Source organism: Acipenser ruthenus, chromosome 12 (genome assembly GCF_902713425.1).
Source record: "Acipenser ruthenus chromosome 12, fAciRut3.2 maternal haplotype, whole genome shotgun sequence".
Lineage (NCBI taxonomy): Eukaryota > Metazoa > Chordata > Actinopteri > Acipenseriformes > Acipenseridae > Acipenser > Acipenser ruthenus.
The window spans coordinates 36,423,837-36,442,474 of NC_081200.1; the positions used below are offsets into that span (position 1 = coordinate 36,423,837).

Consider the following 18,638-nt stretch of genomic DNA (forward strand, 5'->3'; position numbering starts at 1 on the left):
CAGGGTGACCTGCAAAGCAAGTCTTCTGGTTATAATCTCTGGTTTCAATAGAGGAGCCTCTGGGTTTTGCACATCCTTGTTTCATAGCAAGGTCATTTTTCTTGTATCTTTTTGGTATCATTTTTTAAATTATTTTTTTAACAAATGGAAGCAGACTAAATTACAATAAAAATGTGAGAGGAGGGGGCATTGTTCTCAAGTTCTGAAACTGATTAATATTTAACAATGCTAGACTAAAAAATGGAACATAAACCCTTCAGTTCAGAATACAAATATGAAAAAAAATATGATGATGTTCTGAATACTAGACCAAGACCTAGTTTGTTTCCAGGATTAATATTGGTTGGTTCAAGATTACAGCCATCACTTTGAATTTAATTTGCCTGCACTATGACTTTTAGTATTCGATCTGCTCACTCGTAAACTCTGTAGTACAGTTATTTTATATTACTGTGCCGGCTATCAGATTGAAACACTGAATGCTACAAGTGCACCTGGCAGGCTCCCTATAGCGAGGCTTCTGAAAGAACAACACATGTAAATCCACTTTTCTGCCAACAACACGGTGTGCCGGATCGGGAAGCATACAACAATGAATGTGCAAAGTGTTAAAGAAAGGGAAGAAAAGCCTGTACCAGAAGAGGAGGTTCTGTTTGTCTTCTGCTCATAACCTGTAACGCCACCCGATGGCTGACATTTTACATTTAATTGCCAAAATGGTAGTTTGTTTTGATTTATATTTCGGTGATAACTTTTAGAGCCTAATTGTTTTCACTAACACACGGCTAGAGAGAGTTAGAGAGCGAGAGGGAGGAGGATAAATCATTACTGAAGAGACATATCAGCATTCATTTTGTGATATGCTAATTGTAATGAAGGACAACTGGGGTCTAGAAAGCTTTATAATTTATATTCGCTCCCTGTAATTTCTCTGATGAAAATAACACATTAGAGATAAAAATAGATCTACGTTGTCAGGATAAAGTAAACCTTTAATAAATGCCACAGGATTTATAGAAGTAATAATTACGCGCATGAGAGAGCAGCAAGTGGTTTCAAGTCAAGGGGAAGACGGTAGGGTGTAATTGTTAGCACCAAACAAATTATTAAGCACAAAATCCAATTTTTATTTTTTTGCAACTAATTTCTTTGGGGAAAAAAAACATGCAATGTGGTGCTTTTAAAAGAAAAGGATAAACAGACACATTTTGTTGTTCTTCCCTACTGAGAAACATTTAGAGCACAAATGCCTCTGAGCTCAATCAGACTATTACACAAAAACACTAATGGGCCATGTTTTTTTGTTTTTACAGAGAAATCAAATACTCTTTTAAAAATTGATTCAATATTTAAAACGATCAACAGAAGTAATTCTAGTACTCACACGCTCAAAGATTTATTAATAGATATTATTTCTATATGCATGAGTTTAGTTTTTCCTAATTTTATTTATTTTTCTTGCTTTATTGCCATTGATCATCTTCTATAAAATTGAATTAATTTACTTACTAAATAACCCATATTTCTCAAGCAGTGCTTACTTCTGCTACAGAACAAGGGTGCTAGACTGAGGCTCATACATGAAAAGATAATTTTGCTACCAAATGGCAGAAAAAAACAGGGCAGTCCATCAGGGTTCTGCATCAGTTGTAAGTTGTAATAATAATAATAATAATAATAATAATAATAATAATAATAATAATAATAATAATAATAATAACAACAATAATAATAAATTAACATGTGACAACAGCTAATGCAGAACCTGTGTGGTTAGTGAAAAGCATTTTTTTTTTCTTTAAAAGACAAAAAATAAAATAAAATAAAAAGTATATATTTTTGTTAGCTTTGACAACATGAAACCATGCGAGCATTCCAAGACATCACAGAAGGGGAGGAGGCATGGCAGAAGGAATTGCGTTTCGGGAGGTTGGTGCGGAGGCTTTGCCCCGACAGAGAGCCAGCTCAGTCCCCACTGTGCCCTGCTTGGGGGCCGGCTCTCCTCTCCCTACTGCAGACCGCGCCGGGCCTGGCGTAGAAGGGTAAGAAGTGAAAAGGACCAACCTTCTCGCTGATCTGAGAGATGAGAGTTTGGTTTGGTTTTGATGGCACAGTGCGATGGTGATGAGGAGGGAAATTTAAAAAAAAAAAAAAAAAAGACAAGGAGAAAGACAGAGAGAGTAAAACAGGCCAATCGTAGGCTTACCCACACAAAGTGAAAAAGAGCAAGACAAGTGACGTCAGTACCCCGTACGTACATACAAAACACACCACAAAGACACATGGACACACATATATGTACGTACGTACTGGACAATGTATACAAAATATGGACAAACACCTTGGCATAATCCTGTTATAATTTCAGATTTCAATGGCAGAATAATTTGTCCTGCAACAGGTCAAGGTTGTTCCAAACACAAAACTGGGTGCAATACAAGTGGATTCTGCAACATTGAATTCTGGGATTGCAGAATTCCAACATGAGCAAATCCATCTAACATACTGCACAGATAAAACAACTCACACATTCTGCAGGTTCACATAACCCACCTCATATATAGGGGGCAAGAAGGAAGCTCAAATGCTATTAAATACAAACAGTACAGTAGATGAACACAGTCACACACATAGTATACTCACATGATCATTCTACACTGTCACCGACACACCTAGGCAAGAGCTATGTCCCATTTAAATCCACACTTACTTACATTTTTGATACACAATAACAAATGAGACAGAGGCATCCAACTGTGTCACATAAATAACTAGTGTTGACACAAACACCAGCTTCAAGTACAAGCAGGGTTATGTGCCTCAAGGTCTCATACACAATATGTATGTTTTATTTTTCCAGTCTTTCTTTGCACACAAACACTATGTGTTTACTATACAAACGCTTATATCTGTGGCTGCATTTACAACGAAAATAGTGGATGATCACTATGATTGTAGCGTTATTATTCCAAAAAGAAAAAAAATCCCTTGATCACTGCCTTTTTGTATTTTGACAAAGGTTTACAACAAACTTCTGTGCCAGTGGGTGTCATTTTAAAATGATATTACAGAAACATTACAATTTTACTTACCTAATCATGGACATCCGGGTTAACAAAGAAAGGTTATAACTGCTATAATTACTATTAGAGAAGTAATTTGTATCAAGATATTTTTAACAGCTGGATTCAATGCTATGATCTTACGGACCGTAGCTAAGGGTTTATATTGGTTGGTCTACTCTAAACAGAGATCTCAGCTTGTTACTGAGATGTACGTGATTTATCAGCCACAGTCTGGAGGGAATTATATTGTATTTACAATTGAAAGGCCCAATTTTGAGGAACGCTAAAAAAAAAGAAATTGAAGGGAATGTAGCCATTGTTTATTTTTGCATTGTCAACTATAATATATTCATCCACACACTTGCTTGTCACAAATAGAAAAAAATGCCAGTGCAGGTGAAACACATAGCCACACACATCCATCCACTAACACACACACACACACACACACACAAATACAGTACATACACATATATACCAACATTCTGGCACAACAACCTGCCAATCCACACACAAAACATGAATAAAATATGACAATGGTTGACTCCTTTCCATAACAGCATAAGTACAGAAATGTGCGCTCATGTGTGTGTGTGTATATATATATATATATATATATATATATATATATATATATATATATATATATATATATATATATATACACATACATATATTCACACACACACATAACATATATGATTCCGCACTTCTCATGGGTAGGGGAGTCATCTTTCAAAAACTGTCAAACAACATGAACACAGAACGCAATGAACAACTTGAAGAAAGTAGGCAGAAAGAAAAACAACACATCAGAAAACCAGCGGTGAAGAGCTCCCAATAAAGAAGGAATGCAGCATCGAAGAAGCATAAGAATCAGAGATCCACCGCTGTCACCGCATTCAGGAGAGGGCTCATACCAGTACATGCAGACTTTACATCAATATTCACTAAACTTGAGGGAAAAAAATATTATGCCTAAAAATGTATTCACAGAGCCCTTGACAATTTGTAGGAGTACAAGCTGGTTTCTCATTAGCTGTCACAATCAAAACCTGCAAATTCAAATGTTAAAGAGCTGAAACGTCAAGACAAGAAGCACGACAATCTTTCTCTGTGTAGTATCTTGACAGGAAACGTTACACAACAGGATTTATGTGGCAGAGAAAAATATTGTCCTTTTTAAAGTACAATACATCTTGGGTTCAGCTGGATGGTAATATTATTCAGGTTACTGAAACAAAAGGGTTCCTCTGTTTTCATGGCATGTGAATCACACAGCCTTATCTGCTTATCTCTTTTGTTCAATATGCAGTGCGGCCACAATGTAAACCTAGGTTTTTTGCAGACATGTAGATAATTGGTTATTCATCTTTTAGGATGTTCCCAATAATTAAATTATCTCTACCTTTAGCTTTCAAGTAACCTGATTATAACACAGATTACCACCACACTGGTTAAAAAGGCCGCGGGAAGCAGAAATTAATTTGTGTCTCTAAGGCAGCGCTATCGTCTTGATTTCCACATGAATTTATGACTAGGACAGCATTATCTCGCTCATGTGTTGGGGTCTTGCTTTTATCCAATTTTAGATAGGTTGAACTCTGGCACAAGAGGTGACACACAGAGATTGAAAACTGCAAATGGGCTGCCATTAATTTCTGATTTACAGTTACAATACACTGTAAGAACTGTAACTGCAACCACATGACTCAACCAGCAGAGCTCAGGACAGGTTGCACAGCCCCTTGGTGACTGGTTAATTAATTATACAATGCCCCACTTTAGTATCAGCAGTGTATGCCTCAATCCTTTAATTTGGTGAGATTTGTGTTTTTTTATTTTTTTAACACCGACATAGAAAATGCTGCCTCTCTCTCTCTCTCTCTCTCTCTCTCTCTCTCTCTCTCTCTCTCTCTCTCTCTCTCTCGCTCTGAAAACTTTGCAGCAGTAATAGGCATGGTGACCTTTGAGTCGGCCATCTGTCAAGGAAAGACGTTGTATTCTAGTGAATCAGAATGTCACAGAAACTGCACTGGCAGGCCCTTTACATTCATTACACAACACCTTTTGCAAATATTTTTGCATTCAGTCAGCATTTGCTGGAGGAAACTGATCTTTTTTTCTGCGTTTTATGTTAAGCAGCCAGCAGGGACGGGGGATAGCTCTCACAACATTAAGGTGTGCTGTACATAATGTGTGTGTGTGTGTGTGTGTGTGTGTATGCATGTATGTATGTGTGTATATACAGTGCCGTGAAAAAGTATTTGCCCCCTGTCTGATTTTCTGCATTTTTGCAAATTTTTCACATTGTATTTGGTCAAATTTTTTGTGGGTTGTTGTAGTATATAGAGGGAGTCTGAGAGAAAAAAATGACACCAAAGTTTGGTGCTTCTTTCATTTGTTTGGTGTGCAAGGTAATCAAACATGCAATCTTCAGGTGTGAAAAAATTATTGCACCCCCTAGTTAACTCAACCCAATTAAAGGGATAATTAGGGTCAGCTGTTTGAGTACTTTGGTTAACAACCAGGCCTGATTTGGGCCAGCCCTGCCCAATATAAATCTGACTAACTTTGGCCCTTACCATCAGAGTGAAGTTGTCCGCACACAGGTTCTAGAGGCACATCATGCCAAAAACAAAAGAAATTCCTGAAGACCTCCGGAAAAAAGGTTTTTGATGCCTATCAGTCTGGAAATGGTTACAAAGCCATTTCTAAGGCTCTGGGCCTCCACCGAACCACAGTCAGAGCCATATTGTCCAAAAGGAGAAAGTTTGGGACAGTAGTAAATCTTCCCTGGAGTGGCCGTCCTGTAAAATCATCCAGGAAGTCACAAAGAACCCTAGAACAACATCCAGGGATCTGCAGGCCTCTCTCGCCTCGGCTAAGGTCAGTGTTCATGACTCCACCATCAGAAAGTGGGCAAAAATGGGATTCATGGCAGTGTAGCAAGGCAGAAACCATTGCTCACTAAGAAGAACATGAATGCACCTGGATGATCCTCAAGAGTTCTGGAACAACGTTCTATGGACAGATGAGTCAAAAGTGGAACTTTTTGGCCGACATGGGCCCCGTTATGTCTGGCAAAAACAAAACACTGCATTCCACAGTAAGAACCTCATACCTACGCTCAAGCATGGTGGTGGTAGTGTCATGGTTTGGGGATGCTATGCTGCATCAGGACCTGGATGCCTTGCCATCATTGAAGGAATCATGAATTCTGCTATGTATCAGAGAATTCTACAGGAGAATGTCAGGCCATCCGTCCGTGAGCTGAAGCTGAAGCGCAGCTGGGTCATGCAGCAAGACAATGATCCAAAACACACAAGCAAGTCTACATCAGAATGGTTGAAGAACAAGAAATTTAAAGTTTTGGAATGGCCTAGTCAAAGTCCAGACCTAAACCCCATTGAGATGTTGTGGCAGGACCTGAAACGAGCAGTTCATGCGCGAAAACACAGAAATTTCACTGAGTTGAAGCAGTTCTGCATGGAGGAGTGGGCCAAAATTCCTCCACGGTGCTGTGAGAGACTAATCAATAACTACAGGAAGCGTTTGGTTGCAGTTATTGCTAAAGGTGGCATAACCAGTTATTGAGTCTAAGGGGGCGATTACTTTTTCACACGGGGGCATTGGGTGTTGCATAACTTTCTTTAATAAATAAATGAAATATGTATCAAATTTTTGTGTTATTTGTTCACTCAGGGTCCCTTTTATCTAATATTAGGTTTTGGTTGAAGATCTGATAACATTCAGTGTTAAAAATATGCAAAAATGCAGAAAATCAGGGGTCAAATACTTTTTCATGGCACTGTATATACATATACACACACATATCGTATTTGCTCAAGAAAAGTTGAGAAATTTAACCCCAAAATGGTCTCTCTTGACCCACATTGTGTACAACACACCTGAATGTTGAGAGAGCTACCCCCATCCCTGCTGGCTGATTATACATACATATATACATACATACATACATACATATACATATACATATATACACACACACATATTACTTAGCAGCTTGAATACATATTTAGTGTGAGATATACCAGGATTATGTTACCTGAGAGATCTAACTAAATGCATGTTATCAGTCAGTAAGTACACTTGAAAGTGTATCATTTGAATGTTTTATTGTTTGTTTTAAACCCTTTTCCCAATATTTTTATGATGCAAGCAATCATTCTGAGTGCTTCTGATTGGTGTTGTGTTTCTGATTTTATCATTGAACTCATGGCTTCATTTTCTATGGCATAGAACACTTGGGAGCATTTAAATTAGCATTTAAAGGGACCTGAAACTATGATGGCAAAAAAATCAACAAAAAAAGATGGCAAAAAAAGAGCCAACTTCCCAATGTTTTGGTATGTTTAATGCTTATTTCTATTCAAATCCATTAATGTGTTTGTGGTGTCATTTACCACACAGTTAACACTGTACTATTCCTTTCAACCTGAAATTGGCTCTTTTGAGCAAAAACTTTTGTGTGAACCTTTTCTAAAAAAAAATCAATAAAATATATATATATATATTGCAACAACAAAACTGTACAGATAAGGTACTGTATGCAATAAAATTGACATGTTAGTCAGATGGATATAATTTACATTTTAATCTGCATTTTGTCAAACGTAACTTTTAATATGACCTGTGGCTAAAAGTCAGTCTCAAATTTCAATGTCTTGTTTGGCACGTATCGGGATATAGCGAGCAGAGGAAAGAATCCTGTTCATTACTGAGGAAGAGTTACAGTGTCGTTTGTTACTGTCAGTCTAAAGTGCAACACAGATGCAAGGATGTTTTCGCATACTAAACACGTTTTAACAAACAGACACCTCTTGCATTTTAGCACTGGGTAAAAAGAAAATACGCTTCTTAGTGGACCATAGATCACGTGGTCATAGACATTCTTTATATATGTTAAGAAAACAGCTAGGTGCCCAGGTAACAATTTCAGAGTATGGCAAAAGCAATCCTTTTTTTACTAAACATATAAAATAATCACTAAACCTATTCAAAGGACATATGGGCCGACGACTGGCTGACAGTATTGGTCATAAATTAACATTAATTTGAAAATATTTTATAATACACCGCCTGTGTGATCAACAGAATAATGATTTAAGGTGGTACTGCATTATAAGTTAGTGATATTACTTGTTAATTAAGGTTAGTAACAGATTCCTTATTCAAGATGATTAAAATAGCAACTTGCGTAGAAAAAATAAAAATAAAAAAAACACATAAACCTTTTCCCACTCAGTTTAAAAGAAGGAAGCAATAATACCTTAAACACCATCTTGCAGTGAGATCAACTTTGTGTATCGACATGTAAAACTGCCATTTTAAGGTCCATAAATTATCACTGTGGTAGTATTTAGATCTGCCACTGTTTACATAATTTACTTTAAAGTGTAGTAGATCACTGCATTTTCTAGCTGTCTGCATAAAGGGCAACAACTACTGTATGTTTGATAATTAACCAATGTTGCATTCCCACAGCACACAAACCCAGTAGGAGCTGCAAGACTGTGCCTCTGGCATTTTGAGATAAGCTGGATAACAGGCTTGTGGCAGCAGTGCCCAAGAGCTTGCATTCTACTGCTGTTAACAAGGAAGAAGATTACAATCATGTTATCTGAATCTCTTCCACTACCCAGTCAAGGTTGCAATTAATTTGGTCTTTCAAATACTCAACCCCTTTGAGGGTGGGGGCTTATTTATGCAACATTATTTGTGTTATAATAAATGACATATAAATAAAAGAAGAACAGGTAACCAACCAAAAAGGGAGTTACAGATTCCTAAAATGCAAATTGAATTTCACACATCAAATAGAGTTGTTATTGAGACAAAATAGGTTTGTACAAATAAAAAACATATGGAGTGGGAAGGGGGGGGTAATAAAATATTTGTTAATTCAAGCAGGGGGGGGGAATTATATTAAAAAAGAGTTAATAAAACATCTGCAAAATCTGCAGAATGAACATTTTTGTAGATATATCTTTTGACATCTTTTGACACTGTTTATGTAATTTTAGGGAACTGGAAAAAAAAAAAAAACGTTCACGCAAACGTCAACTTTTGTAAAACAACACGGCGAAAACCATGCATCTGTTGGTAGTCAATCAATCCATCAAATAAATGGTTCAGGTGCTTGCCGACTCAAGGGCCACAGCTTACCTCGCACGTAGAGATTGGCGGGGGCTGAGTAGCGAGTCCCAGCGCTGTTGCTTGCCACGCATTCATATTTTCCCTGGTCAGACTCCTCGCTGTTCTCAATCTGCAGGGCACCTGTGTACACGAAAGAGCAAACGGGTCAGGAAGAGTTACAGCTAAACTATGCGGAAAAGAAAAGAGAGACACAGAAAGCTGTGGATGTGAATGACATTCAGAAATGAAGACTTTGAAAACATTTCCCTTTGCACTTGCAGACAGGGGTAAAGCGCAATGTTAATACTGCATAAATTTTGACAGCCTTAACTTCAAACACAATACACTGCAACCTGCTGAGGGAGAGAAGAGGCTGATGCTTTCAACAGTGACGCATCACAACTTAATTTCATGTGTTAAACTACATTTTATTTAGATAATCACTACTGGGTGGGGGGTACATTTAACTTTTTTAATTAAACAGATTCATTACAATGCTTAATTATATATCTTCATTTGGTTCAGTGGTAGCGAAGTGAAGAACTTGGTAGGTGTGTGTATGTACAGTATGTACTGACAGGCAGTGGTGGATTAGGTCATTTTATGTAACTGAAAGAAGTAGTCTGAACACTAAATAGTTTCCATGACTTGCAACCTTTTGATCAACAAGGGATAAAAGCACACGTGAGGGATGTGTAAAAGGCGAGTTAGGGGACTGGATTCCAGAGTGCTTTACAACAATGGGAAGTAAGGTAGAGGGGTTGACCTCTTTGAGTTTTAACTCTATGTACGTGAGGAGTCTATGTGTATGCAATTAATCCACTGTCAATAACTGGTGTTTAAAAAGCTGGCTTCTTTTCAAATGAAAATGTAAGAACGGGCAGACCCAGAGAAGATAAGCCTTTGTTGTCGTCTGGCTCACTGCATTGTTCAAAGTTGTCACAGATGCCTAATAGAAGTAAATTGGCTCAGAGGTTTCCAATGAAGAGCAGGGAGTACTGTAAATGCCCAAGCTGCAGTTTGCATAATAAACACACAGACATACAGCTGCAAACTGTATCCTACAGTCACTGTCTGTAGTTAAAGAGAAACAGAGCTTCAGACAGACATGAAGGCAGACAAAACCAGTGCGGGTCTTTAAGAGAAGCAAACATGTCAAAAGGATCTTGACAAAGCAGCACACTGAAATGAAATGGGTCGGAGTAACACCAACTGCCCTTATTAAAGAGAATTTAATATCCTGCAATGAAAGGGCAAAATGCTACAGAATTTATTGTTATTGTATGAAGCAAATTACCAGGATTATGCGACCAAAATGCGTTACAATTAACTCAAACTATAGGGGGGCTAATTAGCTAGATTAGCTAGATCCACTAACCCTAATTCCAGTACAAAGTCTTATTGTTCTTGCTTCGTAAATCTTATTTATATGAAGGGGAGCCAGGTCTAAAACTGGGAAACAAATTCCAAGCTATGTGTAATCCCCACTCCAAGGTTCCTTAAAGAAAGTTGGATCAGGTAGTAAGCTTGGCATTAAGCAGCCTGCTGATTTCTGTGCCTGCTATCTGTACAGAACAAAAAAAACACTTGTGAATGGGTAGCAAATCTGACAAAGCTGAGCCTGCCAGATGAACAACAGGCTGCAAATTGCTAATCAATTACAGAATTGTATGGCACAGATTGCTATAAGGCTTCCTTTTTTAAATAGTCTTTCCCTTTTGCCCTTTTTAGACAGTAGGTTTTTAAAACCAGATTTCCTTTATCAGTTGCATAGATTAAATGGTCTTCGAGCCACACGGACCAACCTGTTTTTTTACTGGTTTTGTGACTCCTTGATTATCACAGTTTGTTCACATAAAATACTGTACTGTGTAATTTACCTTAACATGAAGACTACTGTAGGATAAGTAATTCAATACGTTACCTTAAACGCATTCTCAGAAGTTTAAAACACCCCTGCAGTCAAGAGAACTCTAACCTCCAAGCAAATCAGACACTTGATAGTGTATTAACATGTGATGAGAGTTTTTGTAGCTTTATGTATAGTTTTAGAATTTCCCTTTTCCGCTCCTTGTGTCATCCAGTACTGCATACCAACAGGATTAAACAACATTATTATTATTATTATTATTATTATTTAATTTGGAAGAAATACGCTAGACATTCAATTTAAAAGACGGTGAAACACGCTTTCAATGGGATTCCAGAATGTTTTATGAAATGAATGACTCCATAAACAAAAATGTTTCATACAGGAAAAAAAAAAGAAAGGATGCATGAAAACATCCATGATGGATCTGGTGCGGTGAGCCGTCAATATTATCATCAGATCAAGGCGCTTGCTTCTGTTTCTGTAACCTTACTGGCTTTTATTGGAGAACTGATAGTGTCTCAAGAGAACAATTGAGATGCATTTAACCTCATGTGCTCTATTACACCCCAGAAAGCTGCTTTTTTATTTACACATTTTTACAAAGTAAAGTGGAACTTCATTAGTAAGTTAAGAGCACCTCCCAGTTAACAGGAACGTCACATACCTACTCCCTGAGTGGGCTCCTTTAATAACTGCCAAATAAAATATATATGAAAAAAAAACATGGATCTAAAGAACCAGTTCCCTTTAGGCTCTTACTGAAGAGTTTATGGTCTGCGCTTTTCGGTAAATGCCTGAACTCATTAAGAGGAAATCTCTCAGTTGATCTACTGAGAGTCAGTCCTAGCCTCTTCTTTACTGGGCAACTATGAGGTAAAATGGTTGAGTTTCTCTTTATTCATTTGGATTTTTGTTTCTGAGTGTTACCTCACAGCACCAGCACCCAGTCCAAGGCAAGACCCTTACATCACAATAATGCAGAAATGTCTATAGTGTTCTCAAGGGTGATTTGAGTGGTGCTGATAAATGACGATATATTGAAAATATATATATATTTTAAACATTCAATTACAGTATACAGGGGTTATTCAACAGTTTGTGTTATGCATGGTATATTTAGATTGTCATTCATGCCAACATTATTTTAATTAATAAAAAAACTCCTTTTTTTAAATGTATCTATTGTGTACAAAACTGTGTGAATGAAGGAGACCAGGTTCCGTCCAAGCTACTATGTCAACCATGATCTGGAACGAGCACCCTCTTGTGGGATAAGTAACTTAAAACAGCGATGCTATGCATGTCCGAATGCATTGTAGTTTTAGAATATGGAACCCAGACGCCCTTGAGTCTTTTAAAATGTAACCCTACCTTCCCCTTTTCAGTCTTGTCAATCAAGAGGACTCTTATGCAAATAAATGTAATTTCAATATCAACAAGGAGGCCTTTTATTTTGTGAAACAGTTAAAGCTGCCTTTTGTTTGCAGTTGGCCAAACAAAATTGTAACTCCCCCACCTCCATCCCCATTTAAACAGTGCACTTTCTACAGATAGCAGCCAAGACCGCAGCGGGTATTTTGCATTATGATCTGTATCCTATTGAGTAACCCCTTTACAAAGTAAAAATTCAATGGATGGTTTTTAAAGTGTATTTTATTATTATTTTTTTTTTTCCTTGAACAACTAAGTGCATATGAGCTAAAGCAAAGGAAGTGTTAGGGCTGAAAGAGAGCTGAAAATGAGAACAGTGGGGGGGGAAGGGGAGGGGGGTGGAGTGAGCTGACAATTCAGAGGGGGGGAGGGGGACTTTTCAGCATTCTTACCTCTGATTGGTGTACCACCTGGTGAGGTAATTTGAATGCAAATAAGATTAGAGAAAAGTGTTAGTACAAAAAGGAGAGCGTGAAAGAGGTAGAGAAAAATACAAAAGAAGGAAACTAGTAGAGAATATTTTAAAAGCTTTGTTTTACTTAGTTTGAGTGACCAAACAATAATAAATAAATAAAATAAACAAATATAAAAGCAGGAACTAGTTAGAGCAACACTTTCAAGAGGTTAGTAAAGCGCTTGTGGCTGTGTACTGTAAGTGCCTGGGCGGGACTAAACTCTGGGCTTGAATTCATCTTCTGCAAATAGGGTTATTAAGAGCCACAGACACGGGGGCTGCGAGCCTGCAGTCCCCTTCCAAACACCTCGCTGCTGGAGGCCACCCTGCTCCTTCTCTCTCAGGTCTGCTGTTCCCATACTGTGCCAAGGTAAACTAATGACCCAATGTGACTGCTTGTACAAGTTGTTAACTCTGGCTCACGGAGACAAGAGGAACAACACCATTTGTAGCAACCCCCTCAAGCGCTAGTGTTAGATGTTAGTAGTAAAGGAAGAATTATGCATATCCAGTTATATGCAGCAGGTAGGCTGTGGTTTATGTTGGTTTCTATACAGATGCTAGGATCTGAATACTATACCAAACACTTGCCACTTGAGAAATAGTATAAAGGAGTATAAAGAGAGATAGGAAAGTGGGTTGAGAAAACAAACAGCTGTACACTGTGTGGTTTGCACTCTGTACAAGGCACACCAGTATACAAGAGGTTTCCTGCACACTAAAACCTGCCTTGCATCTACTGCAGAGGCCACAACTTCACACTCCCTCACCCTCTATGTATTCCAAGCAGATCCAACACTGTTGAACTGCATATGCTCATTTCGATATTGTGTCTCCCTGGACTTTTTAAAGCAGGTTTCCCGGTATTTAAAAAAAAAAAAAAAAAGTAATATAGTTTCAATTTCTATATTTTCACATGTTGCTGAAGTCCTTAAACCATAAGATTTATTGTAAACCATAACCTGAGTGTGTATTTATTCTATTTTGGAGAATTCACATAATGTGTTATTCTTATTGTATTTTCACATCAATGGAGTCCTGTAGGAATTCTTAGTACACACCGTACATTATTTAATACATCCCGTTGTTACCTTGGGGACCCACATTTTTTACATTAGTTTATCATTTTAATTCACCAGGTCAGCATAGTAGATATGAAATAAATTAATCTCCACATTGTATATGTATATAAATTATTTTACCTAATCTCAGTATATTTTACCCTCAGAGACGTTTCACAATCTCCTCTTGCTTCTTTGTCCATATTTGAAATTCCTATTTTTTTATTACTACCTAGAGAAAGAACACACGGCACTACACTACATACTTTGAGAATGCACACCGCTCTGCACAGATTCTAATGGGGTGTTTTCAGCATCAAAATTAGCTTTAGGCAACACAGTCTGGGACTAATGCATTATTAGGCATAAGCTACAGAGAGGTTGCATATTATTCTGCAAGGAGTTTATTTGAGTTATTTATTTATTTTACTTTAAAAGGACACGTTTTTTTTTTCCTCATATCATTTTAAGCTGTAAGTTTGGATCTGAATGTTTTCAAGAACAATCAGTTTTGTATATAAACCTGCAGATAGGGTAGCTAAGGAGCCCAGCGTAGTAAAATCCACTGAATATGCGTCCACACTGTCAAGTTATATTTATCGGTGTCCTTTAAATTTCTCTTTTAATATCTATTTATTCCCTGTGTAAGACAAAGCTGTATATTTATCAAACTGGCTAAGCTGCAGAAAAGTGCAGATCAATAGTAACAGTGAGCCGAGTCCCTAGTTAAATAACATTAACTGTAATTACTTTAAGCCTTCTTTTGTTTTAAAGGGATTTGGCAGAGTTTAATGTAAAGGGCATATAAATTAAATATTTTGTGACGAGGGCAGAAAAGGTCCCAGACCCACAGCCATGGCCGATTTGTATCTGTCGTATTCAGCACTGATGAAAACAAACTACTCCTAGACCCTCTTGTGTAGACTTTTGCACATCACACACAGTTTAAAAAATAAATCATACATTTTAAAGCAGCTTACATTCAGTAACATAGAAGATATGTTAAAATGTCTTTCTGATCAATCAAATTATAAAATGTAGTTTTATGCAACGTTTCTTGGAAGAAATACATGCACATTTCACTTGAAAGCTGGGGGAAAGGCTGCCGTTTTGAAATAAGGCAACACTGCTGACTTTAAATCTTAACCACGTGGCACTTATTTTACTTAGCCTTCAATCGCTAACACCCCGTGGCTACTCCAATGCTGTCCTAGTAAACTTACGATTTCAAATGGCATCTGGCTGCAAAGTACAGGGCAAGAAGGTTTTTCGATTTCCTAGAACTGCTTTGCTTGTTTTGCAGTAATCATTAAGAGAAAGAACAGAATGATTCTGTGTTCAACAGACACAGGGAGGACAGGTGTTACTGGCAGCCCCCAAGTAACCTTGTTATCTGCAGACAAAATTTAACGGAGCTGTCTTTCAAAGGGAGTAAGTTTTCCGAAAGGTGCATTTTCTACGTAATAACTAGCTGCCTTTCCTAAGTAATAATGAGCATGGTAGTATCAAGATTAAACTCTGTTTGCTCAAGATAGATGCAAAGGTCACACTGTGTCTTCTTCAGCTGTAGTATCATTCAGATTAGAGTGCAAGTCTGCAGGCGAATTAAAACACAACATCCATTTGCCCAATGGAGCATGTTTTACTGGCATTTACTTCAGCAGCTTTCTTCTATTTTATCAGTGCTTCTCACAATTTATTCGTACTGTTTTTAGAAGCGGTTTGATTGCACAAGAGCCAGAGTTGTAAGTAAGTTTCGGTTAAGAAAGGATTCACAAACCGCTGTCAGCGAGAACGTGTGGCTTATTATACCTGAGCGGAGCTGTTTGATTCGACCGTTGCTGCTGGCTACATCCACCGGTAGGAAGTCCTTAAACCAGCTGATTTCAGGGTCAGGGTTCCCGCTGGCTGCACACAGCATGGTAGCCGTGCGTGTCTTCTCTACCACCTTCAGCTGAGGGCCCATGTCGATGGTTGGGAACCCGTGAGGTATCTGGTCCTCTGTAAACAAACAAAACAAAGAAAATAATCAGGCTTCAGTGCTGTTTGGTTAAAAATGACATGTAGATCTTGTATACGACTGAAAGAGACTGCTGTGGATTTGAAAGCAAGTGACATTTTAATATTATTCTAATTGCAGTAAAGAAAATTGTATCAGTACGTTATCCTTTGTGTCTCTAATCTAAAAGGTCAGGATGGTTTTACACTTTAACTATACAGTATTAGAAATAAACAAAATGCTATGATTCCCAAGAGTAAGGGGTTAACAAAAGATGGAATGGTTTCAGGATACTTCCCACCATTTCTTCGATATCTTGGCAACAGTGCTAAACTACTACTAATTGCACATACTGCTTACCATTAGGTGTTTCTAACCATTAGGCCTTCCATCTGCTTCCCAGTATGAGGCTCAAATCATTAAAAAAGTCACATTGACACCCAACCTTAAATTTTAATTTCTGAACCTGTTTCTTTGAGAGTTTAAAGTACTTTGCATTATTTATGTAGAAATGCTTTTTTCTGCTTTTTCAGAGTAACCCAAAGAAAGACACCATACCACCAAGAGTCTGTGAAGTCTCACGCTCCCAGCTAGGGGAGGTAGGATCACATGCCCCCCCCCCCCCCCCCTTGGAGTGAATTTACTTGCAGCAACACCAGACTGAAGACTGTTCAAAGTACCAGACATATTTCGTTTTTTGGAGATCAATGAACACTGACACAATCCTTATATCAATTCCCTAAAAACTAGATTATAGGAATTGATGCAATTGACTGTTTATTTCTCATACGAAAAATACTTTTCCCAATTACCCATTTAAGCAACCACATCTCCATCATCTAAAAATGTTCCTTCTCTCTAACAGCTTGTTCATTGTGTCATACAGTAGGTAGGGTTAACTCAGGTTTGACATAAGTGTTCTGGGGGATGACTACTTACTGATCTGCAGGTTAAGCATGTAAAATCCATAAAGTGAAAATAATTCAACACTAGGGCATGCTGATCTTGTACTGGAAGGGTGACAGGTGCTGCTGTAGTAAAAGCCTACAGAAGCTTTGTATCAAATTCCACTGAGCCATATTTGTACTTAGCAGCACAGAAAGGGGAAGAATTAAGATATACTACCCGACACGGCCCAGTAATTACCGAATATTGACAGGTTCATGTCAGTAACAGGCCCAAGCCAACAAAGCACATCATTGCTATTTTATTTCAATGAAGGTGTCAGACACGCAAACTGGGATTAAGAATTGCTTTTGTTACTTGTTTTCAGGTTTTCAAATCTCATTCCATTTCCAAGTATGGACAGTAAGGGGAGGACATCTATCTGGCCGGTGAATTCTCTGGAGGTTCTGCTGTTTAACCAAGGGCTACAGCCCAGTGCACTGCTCCCTGGGCTCATGAATTATCCAATCCACTCGCTGTCCCAGGCTGCACAGGGAAGGGTGAGATTTTGGGTCACCGATTCCTACTGCTCAGGCCTGGCCTTGCAAAAAAACTAATTTTACATGAACTGCACTCCGCATTAATCAAACTGCACTGACACCTCGCAAAGGTCTGTTAGGGGTGACAAGTAATAAGGAGATAAAATGACTCCCTTCTCTGTTTAACCAAACAAAACAAATACATTTGTATTAGTCCTTTAAAACAAGCACTTGTTTTGGGAGCAGGGCAGCAATTGTTTATTTTAGGTATGCTGCCCAATTGCTTAAGTTTCTTAAAACAAATAAAAAACGGGAGGAATAAAGACAAATGGGACATCCTCGTTAACAAGGGGTTTATACTGGAGAGTCATAATTATTAATAAATAACAAAAAGTGCTGTTTTTTTGCATAAATAGCCAGCCTATTACTTCTGCCTATTACTCACAATGAATTTACTAAGAGGGAATAAAAAATATTGCTACAGTTAAAAATATTATCTTTTTTAGGTCTATTGCTTACACTGACAAATCCAACTGCTTAAAGGTGTTTTATGTTTCTTAAGTACATGTACTAATCTGTTAAGAAGCATATTTTACTTTTGCAGTGTAATTGTTTATAAACCCTAAAAAGAAAAATCTATATTTTAAAGCATAAATGTATACACAGTTAATGTTACCACAATGTGATGCTTGCAGTGCATACCAATTAACCAAAAAAGCTCTCAGATCATTGAGGGGTGTTGGGGAAGGCGGTAATAATACTGATTAGTAATGTCCTGCACTCCTCCTTTGGTCTTTCTGGGAAATTACAGAGAGACTTGATTTATTCTGCCCGGGTGACACCTTTTACTCGGGAGACCAAATGATGTAACCCAGGCAAATGCAAATGAAGGAAGAGGAGGAAGTGTGAGAGTTTCAAGAAACATTTTAAATGGTAACGCGTTTAAAAAATTATAAGTAGTACAAGCACCATCTTCAAGGTTTGCAAGACAGTGTTTTCTTAAGAAGAAATGGCTTGCTGTTGCCAGGCTTCATCTGTATGCATTCTAGGGATGTCACAGTATCAAATTCTGACGGTATGGTAACCGTCAAAAAATATACCACGGTTATCGTCGTACCGCGGTATAATGTCATTTTTTTGTAATCCGTTTTTAAATGGCTATTTAAAGAAAT

General features: G+C 37.8%; 1 protein-coding gene across 17 annotated transcripts in view; it reads right to left on the reverse strand.

Annotated features, from left to right (window-relative positions):
* Positions 1-18,638, reverse strand: part of LOC117417102 (receptor-type tyrosine-protein phosphatase F) — a 168,139-nt gene that overhangs the window by 55,470 nt on the left and 94,031 nt on the right. For 9 of the 17 annotated variants that reach the window (XM_059035008.1, XM_059035006.1, XM_059035004.1 and 6 more), the window contains exons 5-7: positions 15,856-16,044; positions 12,921-12,938; positions 9,255-9,365 (exon numbers count right to left, since the gene is read on the reverse strand). In XM_059035008.1, the coding sequence (XP_058890991.1) occupies positions 9,255-9,365; positions 12,921-12,938; positions 15,856-16,044 (318 nt within the window). The remainder of the gene's footprint in view (positions 1-9,254; positions 9,366-12,920; positions 12,939-15,855; positions 16,045-18,638) is intronic. The other 8 variants (XM_034028897.3, XM_059035007.1, XM_059035005.1 and 5 more) reach the window with 1 other exon arrangement.